The 11,080-nt window shown below is 32.2% G+C and overlaps 1 protein-coding gene across 1 annotated transcript; it reads left to right on the top strand.

The window, feature by feature from the left end:
- The first annotated feature begins 916 nt into the window (after window positions 1-916).
- LOC134259623 (uncharacterized) lies at window positions 917-3,156 on the top strand. Its single transcript, XM_062742224.1, has 3 exons — window positions 917-972; window positions 1,972-2,063; window positions 2,648-3,156. Exons 1-3 carry the CDS (start codon window positions 964-966, stop codon window positions 2,964-2,966), a joined length of 420 nt encoding a protein of 139 aa, XP_062598208.1. The 5' UTR covers window positions 917-963; the 3' UTR covers window positions 2,967-3,156.
- The last annotated feature ends 7,924 nt before the right edge of the window (window positions 3,157-11,080 follow it).

Raw genomic sequence — 11,080 nt, forward strand, 5'->3', positions numbered from 1 at the left:
GTATATTTTGTATCACTTTAAAGGGGGTCATTTTTCAATGGGGGTCATTATTTTATAGGACTAACATATAAAACATGACCCCCTAGGACCCTTTTTCAACAAAAAATGATTTTTATGCGGGTGGGGGTCATTTTTTGTCGTTGAAAAATGACCCCCCGGTCATTATTCGATGGGGGTCATTATTCGTCTTTACACCGGAAGTCGTACATACAGCAACCATGCTTGCGCTGAACATTATCAGAAAATTTTAAATAGCATCAAAAGTTTTGATCTCATGAAACGTTTAAGACATGAGAAATCATATATGATTCATACAGTATATATTCATATCACTTTTAACACCAATAACGCAGTGCAAATCGTGTTTAACATGTAAAGGGCAAATATGAATAAATCCAGTGAAATCCATTTAATGGATTTAATCTAAAGGAGTTACTGGATTGCTCCTTATATTTATTCAACTTACAAACAATTCTACTGCATAAAACCATACCGAACATTAATAATTACGTCTTAATCAAATGTTATATAATTTCTGATCGTTTAGTTGATATAAATTGCCTCATTGATGTAAACCAATAGTAGCTGAAGTCCGAATCTAAAATTTTCTCGATTTGCACAGTACCAGTAGTGATCCTTCTATATTCAAAAATCCAGAAAGGAAAACAAGAGAAAGATAGATGAAATGATCAGTGTGTACTGGTCATTGCAGAAAAAGCAGAAAGAATGTCTTCTTTAGTAAAGCTCATCATATAAATTGTATTTTAGAAGAACTTTGATAGAGTTCTAAAAGTGATAATTCAATTTTAGTTCCCTCTCTAATTATAAGGAAGACATTTTTTGAAATCATATGAACGTTTAAATATTTTTAGTATTGGCATTAAATAAATATATATATTTATAATATAATTTTTATAGCATAGAGAATCTCACAGAGAATAAATTAAAGAAGAAGATTCAAGGATGGGCTATGTCAGTATCTTTTGACTTCTTTTGGTTTGCAAAACATGATAGTAACGATTGCAAGCTTTACATATAAACTCATTTGTTCAAGACCTAATATAAATAGACCCTTTTCCTATGACATATTTTGCATAGGAGTTATACCCCTAAGCTGCCATCTTGTAGGGCAAAATAGTGAATTTACCTCTTTGAGCAACCAAATCAATTTTAAACATGTATGCAAGAAATATATGGGGGGAAATATTTACAATCTTGAAATTATGAATTAATAGAAACTTTAACAAACGTATATTCATAAGAAAAATAGTGTTATCTTTACCTCAGTAACCAGTATAACAAATTGAACTCGGTTTAATAATGAAGGGATCTGGAAATGTTGCCCCACAATATGGCGGCTATGGGAAATGACTCCTAGGCAAAATATTTCATAGGAAAAAGGCCTCTATCCGATGAGATAAATCCATTTGATGCATTAAATAAGCAATTGCACAGATTTTTGGAATAAAAGACCGTAAATATATATAGTCAAGATTAAGTCTATGAAAATTCTAGTATCATTATTTATCAACTTATTAAATATATAATAATTACTACATTTACTCGCAATAACTTGTTATTTTTTCCCAAAGATGCCTTTGATAAAAGACAACTTTAATCTATTCAATAGTTTTTTCTTAAAGAAGATTTTAATTAAGTAAAAGTTTCAGAACAGTATAGGAAGGTCTAAAATACGTTTTACAACCAGTACAACCATTACTTCATTGTTAGTTCAACAATTTTATTTGAATTGATGGGAGCAAAGATTGACTCCAGGGGTTAGATCGAGTGCGATCAGATCAGTTGTATATCAAATCATTTGATGAGAGAATAAGTGAATCATCTGCAACTCCTAATCAAATTCATATTTCAATATCTTTAAAAATTTTTTTTAGAAATAATCATTATTTGAGGTTTCGTTAATTTATTCCTACTTAAAATTTATCTTAATTACATTCTTCGATTTAATAGGTAAGTATCGGTCATATTGGATATCAAGTAATGGTTGGTCAGAGAATTGCCTTCAGAGTGAAATATAACGGAAGAGGAAAGGAAAAACCAGGGTGAATTTCTCTCTCTATCTCTCTCTCTTTCTTCATCATCTGCAAACAGAGTGTACATATATACCTCAGTTGATTCGATACCCAAGATGTATAAACATTTCTTAAACGAGGTAAATTATTGACAAACAAGTTGATGAAACAAGAATATGCAGTTTCGTTTGATCTCATTAATTTGGAACTTCTATAGTCGATACAATAACCTTGTCAGCAAATACAGCCTGTACAATTTACTACTGAGTCGAATATTGACTGACTTTTTCATACTAGCTAATTGTTCATTATTAATACACTGTTTTTTTTTTCGTTATTTCCCGATCATGACAAGGCCACAAGGCGGGTGTTAATAATGGTCAGGTAATGGTCACTCCTCCACGGCACATTATCCTACCTCTGGTGTTTTTCTTTTTTTTTTGGGGGGGGGGGGGGTCCTTGTTTGCTGTACTCTTCTTTTGTATTGTTCTATAGACTTTTAATTTGAATAATGTTCGTTATCTCTCTCATTTTTTTCATCTCTCTCTCTCTCTTCAGTGTTCTCAATTTTCTCTCAATAGCGTCATTAATTTGTAATAATAATGTCTTTTTAGCGGAATGGCCATAAACTTTAGACAACAGATGGGTGAAGAGAACGACATCATTCTGCATTTCAACCCAAGACATCCATCATATACTATAGTTCTGAATTCGTTTGTTAATCAAAATTGGGAAGAAGAAGTTATCACTGATGCAGAAGAAGCGGTATTTTCTGAGGAGTTTACGTTGTCATTGGACATCATAGATGAAAGAAATGTCTTGGTCAGAGTCAATGGCGGAATATTGACCACTTATACCTGCCCAATTGATATCACCAGTACAGACTTCATCGAGTTCTCTCCCGAATACAGGATTATTGAGGAAAACAATTAACAATTTGCAAACTTGCGTTCCTATCGCAATAAGAAAGTTAAAGATGAAAAGTGAAATTATTGAATTTTACTAACTTTAACACTTTATACAAATTGTGTTTTCACTTCCTGAAAATGTATCCCCAGATTCTGAAAATTTGAATTGTTTCCAAATAAAATCTACATTTCAAATATCTTATTTGTTTTATTTACAGAAATATGAAAAATTGTCAAATGATTTTGGTTAACATCATGGATTGGAAAAAAAGAATTTTGATTGGTTTGGTTGATATACACAAGCAGATGATGTTCATTGTTACCAATAACGAAATTCCCATAATCTATTTTTAGAAATAAAAATATAAGGAATCACTGTCTAGTTTTGAGAGTATGCCAGGGACATCAACAATAGTGGGAAACATGGGATAATTATGATGATTTTATAATTTGGTCATAAATGAAGACGCTTGACTTATAAAGTACATATGAAAAATGAAATGTTATCTGTAATTAAAATCACTCAACAATATTTGTCCTTTTATCACCATTAGAATGCAAATTACACAACCTTTCAATAAAATTTAATATTTATATATAAATATTACACATAATAAAAATAATATAAAATTAGGTTTTTGAAGGTTTTTTGAAGGACGCGACGGCTCTAAATGTAGCATAAAATTGAAAATACGTGTATACATTATTAGTATTCTTTATTCCAAAAAATCTTATCTTTACATATAGATTTAATTCTGTTTTATTATACTTTGAAAACATTCAAACGAATGTGTAACATGTGTAACTAGAGTTTAAGGAAAAAATCCTGTGTCGAATATTGATTTTTTTTTTATCCGATAACATTTTAATACCCATTCTCTGTAACCACTTAAACTTTTGTGGCACGCATAGTCATAGATTTTTTTCAAATTTGGCTGGAAAGTACCAACTCATAAACTACTTAAAAAAATATAGTTAGATCATATGAATGTTGAGTAGTTACCATGGAAACGGTGTCTAAAGTTGATTTTTTCTGAAAAAATGCAATATTTGGGAAAGTTTTTTAATGAAATGCGGCTACTTCAATTCATGTTACTCACAGAAATAAAAAATATAACATCTAATCTTAAAAGGCATGTTAAAACCTCGTTGGTATTCTCTCTATAAATATGAGACATCTTTGATTAAAATAGCAGACATTAACTTTGAAATTGAATTATCACCCTTTGATAATTGTGAGCTCTTCAGTGAGAAAGATACAAAAAATCAATGTACAAAACAATCGGAACATCACTCGGCCTTTTCCGTCAAGTCGAGAAAAAACTCGACTTGACGGAAAAGGCCGAGTGATGTTCCGATTGTGTACAAAAATGACTGGAAGTTGTTTACATATTTCAGCATACAGCTCTGTATATCCTGGTTCCATGTAAAATCAACTGTTTTTTCCTGTTTATTTAATGTTCATACAAATTTTAGCCTCTGTATATTTCCTACATGCAAAAGAATAATTCTAGTATGTGAAAAATGGTGAAAATGTACAAGACTACATAGTACAGGAAATCAGCTCTGTACATAAGCATTAGCCTCAAGGTCAAAGGAGTTTCAAAACAGGAATCAAGATAAACTTGAAATATCAGAATTACTAGTATTATGAATTTGTTTTTTTTTTTAAAGAATTACTGTGTTTCACGATAGTCAGAGTGATATACTGGAGGATTGTAATGAATACAGCGTTAGAAAACAATTTTTTTTAAACTGAATGTGATTATAAAGACTAACTGAATAATATGTCCTTGGCTGAAAGGAAAAAAGTAATCTATACTGAATAATAGCAACAATTCCCATTCACAGGTCGTTATTTCAGTAATAAAAATCTTATAGTATAATATGTATTGTATATGGGTTAAAAATTGTTATCGATACAAGTCCCCCCCCCCACCCCACCCCACCTCCACGCCTTTCCCAAACGAAAAAGAGTTTGGGTATTTTATTCATTATTATTGATTTTTTCTTTGCTCTTCAGACTTTTTTCTGTGAAGAAGAATATTAATAATTTCCCCTAAAGATCATCTTGGCAATAAATAATATGTCCTGTCATAAAAAAAAACCTAACTTGAAATAAATTGTGCCCCCCCCTTCTGGATCAAAGGTCGTCCCCTAACCCCTCAGTAAACACAGTCATATTATATAGTTTTTAAACAGGATAAACAAGTATAAAATGTTTTGTTAACCAGTCTAACATATACTTTTGATGATTGGGGGGAGTTGCATAGAAATACAAATTGTCTGTGAATCAAATTTAAAGTTAACGGTTTATCATTTCTCTGGACTAAGATATGATTTAACCTTATAGCAGTACAATTAATATTAAATATCAGTATTTTATTAATAACGAAAATATTTTTCTGACCCCCCCCTCACCAAAAAAAAAACAATTTTTAAAAGCACAAACCTAAGCTGATTATTCGAACAGGTCCAGTAGATTTTTATAACAGATTATCATTGATTTAACTTTGGAAATAGCAGATCTTTTGCGTAGATCCAGGCATATTTGAGTAGAAATATTTACCATCAACATCTCTAAAATCTCAATTTTTAAAGAATGATATTGCAAAGTAAATTAGATTTTTCCATCAACTTCTCTGAAAAAAGTCACTTGAATACACATTTTGACTGTCACTTGAAAAGTTTAGATTGTTAAATGTGGTTTAAAAAATGTTCATTTAGGAGCAAGGAATTAGTTTACTAAAACAACAAAAGAGTGTATTTTTAAAAAAGCTTGTACCCCAATTCTCTACGTACAAGAAGTCTTGCACTCAGTATGGAAAGTGAGTCATTCAATATTCTTAATTGCTTACCTTTATATAAAAAAAACCTGAAAACCGTACATATAAGCATTTTTACATTATGCTAAAACGAGAATACGAGTTTCAATAAAATACATTTGATATACAGGATAGAGGTCAGGATACAACATTTACAAGACCAGTATTCCGAATACCCGAGTAAGCTAATTCAAAGAATTAGTGTCCCCTGCTTATGGAGAAAAGAACTGTGTAGATTAAGAGGAGTGGGGGGGGGGGTGTCGGAGGGGGGGGGGGGGTAGGGGATGGGACACTTAAAGAGGGGCAGGCAGGACCATAGAGAGTTATGATATTAAAAAGCTTACCTAAATGTGTTTTGAGATATCGCTCGGAAATGAGAGGTTAACATACAATCATTTTTTTTTTACCTTGACCTTTTGACATAGAAATAAATAGGGGTTTTTTAACGCCAAAGCGAGTTGTGGTATAAACTCAAATTGAAAAAAAAATTGAAGGCCTCTTAAGATATCCCACAATAATAAAATGTTAAACAGACAGATGGGGGGGGGGGGGAGGGGCATATTTTTATAGACGAAAAACGAATATAAATGCCTATTTTCTCCCAATTTCAAAGCGATTTCCAGTTAAAACAGTGTATTTTATTAAAATATATATGTTTTACTTATTTGCTTAAAACATGAGAAAAAATATACGGGACATTAAATTATATCCAAGATTTTTTCAAAATATGGTGATGCTTTAAAGCCCGATTTCAATGGAAAATATCATTGACCCCCCCCCCCCATTTATTTCAAGAGTTTGAATAAGGGATAAAGTACTATTTAGCACTGGTATTAAAATAATGAATCAAATACTATTGAACTGTTTTTTGTATTAAACAAAGATTTTATGGCTAAATTGCCATTAATATTAAATAAAATGGTCGCAAAATGTAGGCGAAAATTGGGAGTTAGCGTGCCTAGTTCTTTATATTCCATTGTGACCTTGACCTTTGACCTTCTGTCCACATGGGTACACATTCATATGATGCTAGTTACTGTTGAGCTGAACTCTAATTTTGTTTCTTTATTTGTTGTTTAAAACACATGTATTAGTTATGGCACAGAACAAAAGTTGTTTAATTTCCTTAAATAACTATCTAAATTTGCCATTTTACCTTGACCTTTGACCCTTAGTCATGAAAATTGATTTTTCTTCTCTTTGTTTTTGCTATTGTTAACCATTTATCTAATTTTTTAATGTACTTTGGCAAAAAGGTATAGTCATATTAATAGCTTGTTCCATTTAAGACTTTAAATAAGTCAAAAAAGGGTCATTTTTCCATCAAAATTTAGCGATTTTTAGGCCATGAAAAATGTATGTTGGTTGCCATGGTAACCATGGACCATAGCAACCATTTTATTATGAATTTTAGTTACATACATCAATATAGGAATGTATGCCAAGTTTCATAAAAATCCAAGACCATGCGTGCCACACTCCCTATGTAAGAGTTTAAATGCTTACAGAGAATGGCTATTAAAGTCTTAATGTGCTTCCTACTGTTATGCTCAAGAGTAAGTTTTTAAAGACTATGTTGTGAAGCGCAAAATGGAATAAAATAAAGTAATTTGTGGAAGTTAACGATGAATCTCAGGTGACTGGAATATTGAAACACTGAAAACAATGGCATGTTTTGTGGAAAATAGAAAATCTGCACGCATTTTAAAAAAGTCAAGCATGCATGAATAAATTGCATTTCACAGCTTTATAAATAAATGTTAATGTAGGTAATGGACCTGATACCCTAAAACCTTGAAAATAAGCTGCGGCTTATTTTAAGTTTTGGTAAGAAATTGGGGGCTTATTTTCAAAACCGGCTTATTTTCAAATTGCGGCTTATTATCAATGCAAAAAACTGATAAGAGAAGAGAGCACAATCATGGTTTATTATGTTCCCCAAACGAAGTTGGGGAACATATTGTTTTTACTCTGTTTCTTATTAAGGTCTTCCGTCTTCAGCGGAAGACCTTATTGTTTTTCTTCGGTTTCTTTTTCACTTTTATTATTTTTTTTTTTCTTACCGATTTTGTGCACGCGATTTCTCGAAAACGGCTCAACAAAATCTTATGAAACTTTCAGGACGTATGAAACATCACTTGAACCTTATGCATTTTTTTCCGTTTCGATGACGTCACTTCCGGTCTAGAGATATCGTCGATTTTCTGATTTTTAAGGGTCATTTTGTCCACAATTTTCCCGAAAAACGGCTCTAGATAGAAACTTCAAACTTTGAGGCTAGGTAGAGCTATGTCTGGAGAGGTGCATCAGGTATATCAAATTTACCGGAAGTGACGCTCGTCGGCGCTCGCTATGGCCCGAAAATAGACCTATCACAAATTTCAAAATTTCTCACACCTTTTCTTCGATATCTTTTTACCTGAAAATATTTTGTGAAAACGTATAGAACAAAAGAAGTGCAGAATTTAAAGATCTTTCAAATGATATTTCAAAAAAAGGGCTGGCCCCTAAATTTAAGGGCCTAGAGGGGCCAACAGTTTTTTCTTTATATCTCAAAACGTATTAAGAATTTGTAATACGTCAAAGAAGCAAAGTTGTTCAAAATGACAAGCTCAATCAATTGAAGTCGTCAGAAAACGTCCGGCATCGTCACTTCCGGCCAAACCGGAAGTAGTCGAAAAACGCGTATTTTTGCCGTTCTTGACAAGTTTTTTGGTAACAAATGTCTCTAGAAGCAAAAAAATAATTTTTTCGTCCGTTGTCGTCACTTCCGGTCAAACCGGAAGTAGCAAAAAATTGCTTATTTTTGCATTAATTAACATAGCGTTAAAGGATTCAAACCATTTTTAGGCGTTATTTCTCATTTTTGTTAAAAATTAATGCTACCTCCGGTCAAACAGGACGGAAGACCTACTCGTTGCTTTGCAACGAGCTTTGCTCTAGTTATTATTATTTTTCTTCTTCTTCTTCTTCTTCTTCCTGGGTACTTTTTTGTCCGGGAATGATCTCGTAAACTATACATCCGACTAAGGTGAAATGTTTTTAGGGTCAGTAGACATGTTATGTAGATTTGCGGAACGAAGGTCATTTTGCGCGCACGTGCTTGCAAGAGCGTGCACGTGCAACATGTGAAATGACCGATTTAATTGATATAGGCGTAACTTTTTAAATTTTCGATGAAATGCTTTGAAACTTATAACATAAGGATATATTAGTAGCATAGACAATATGACATGGTCAAAAGAGCAAGATCTCACGCGCATGCACGTGCACTTTGCTCTGATTGGCTGAAACTAAAGTCTCTATATCTTTCTTGTTTTTTGACGAAATCCTTTGAAATTTTGAAAATAGCCATGCATTAGAATATCCTACAACATGATATATAGCAATTATCATGAAAACACGTGCATGCACGTGCGCTGCAATCTGATTGGCTTAAAATTTAAATAGCTATAACTCCTTTGATTTTCAACCAAACAGGATGGGATTTGGAACATAGATAGATATACTGGTCTGCTACAAGAAAATATGGTCACCATACACATGCATACACGTGCATGTATGTGCACTGCAATCTGATTGGCTGAAACTTTAAACAGCTATAACTCCCTTGGTTTTCAACCAAACGGGGTGGGATTTAGAACATAGATAGATGTAACGGACATCTACAAGAAGGTATAGTCACCATGCTCATGTATGCACGTGCGTGCACGTGAAACGGGTAAAATAAAAAATACACTTGAATGAGCGTTTTTTTTTTTATACTTTTGGATTAAATACTTTAATACATGTATTTAGTATATCAAAATATATAGATTGTTTAAACAAGATGATATGGTCATTACGCACATGCATTCACATGCGCACACGTACAATGCTAAAATTTGAATGAACTTGGCGTTGTTAAAGTCAAAAATGCATAGATTTTGTCCTATTTAATGAAGCTTACAGGGAATGTGGCACCAAAAGGGAGTTGGGGAGCGTTTGGGGAACATCTGTAACGGTCCCCGTTACAATTAGCACTAGTTTTCAATACATTTATCAAACAAACACATATTTAAACAACTCAATTACATGTATACGGTACCTTGAAATATAATTACTACCAAGCCCTGTAGATTAGCAGGTTTCCTGCCTCGGGCAGTATTACCTGACAGTTAGATGCTTTACAAACAAAAACCTCCTTTTATCTATTTACTTATTTAATTATAACAACTTTAAATACATCGTTAGCTAGTACAGGTCTAGATGAGATAATAATTGTTCTGACAATTTCATGAAAAAAATTCAAAATGTTAGCTGGTTCCGCGATGACGTTTTTTTTAGCCAGCGTAAAATGCTTACTGGTAAAAAAAAACAACTTTAAAAACTACCCTTTATTGGTAATTTTACATAAGTACATTAGTAGCTACATACTTTAAGTTTGTGTTATGTCCTCAATACTCGTACTCGTTTGTACTTTGTCGTATGCAGAAATTGGGAAAGGTTAAATGAATTCAAGAAAGATAACTCATTTTTAATTCGCTCAGTTAAAATATCGTCAAAGTTTTCAATTGTCAAATTTTGAAGACGAGGAAATCGTCAAACGTTTAACATCTTTCATAAATGACATTGTCATCACCGGCTTATTTTCGAAACTGGCTTATTTTCGAGTAATTTTTAATGCAAGAAATAGTAGGCTTATTTTCAAAACCGGCTTATCATTAAATCCGTCTTATTTTCAAGATTTTAGGGTATTTATTTCTTGGAATCGAAGATTGAACTGAAATGCACACATTTAAATGTTAGAAACTATCTCTTTATCCCCCAAACTCAACTACTCTGCTTGACATGTGGATTTCGACGCTGTATGAAGAAATTTAATGTAGTGGATTTATGATTCTGGTTCGATCCTCTCATTAACCTGTGTGTCTTTGGGTTTATTTTTTTTTTATTTTTTTATTTTATTTTTTTTTTTTTTGCAAAAATTGCTTTCTAGACTTTTTAGACTTTTCCAGAAATTGAACTGCCTCCCCAAATAAGAATTTGAACAACAAGACAAGTTACACTTAAGGAAGTGGCATATATAAATGTTTTTGTGCTTTTGCAATTCTTTGCCCTTTTCAAAAATTCGATGTATTTGTCAAGTGCATCTTATTGTTAATTTGTTTTGAAGATATAAGCAATGTATTCAAGTTTCATTATCCGTTTGAATTTCAAACAAAGGTGGAAAAGTACAATTTTTTATTATTTAAAATTATATAATTATTATGTTATTCTTACACGCTGTCGTTTTGACTCACTTTTTAGAACGTATGGTAATCATTGAGTAATA

This window comes from Saccostrea cucullata, unplaced genomic scaffold (assembly GCF_032062105.1).
Source record: "Saccostrea cucullata isolate Sc308-1 unplaced genomic scaffold, CSIRO_AGI_Scuc_v1 ctg12418, whole genome shotgun sequence".
NCBI classification, from domain to species: domain Eukaryota; kingdom Metazoa; phylum Mollusca; class Bivalvia; order Ostreida; family Ostreidae; genus Saccostrea; species Saccostrea cuccullata.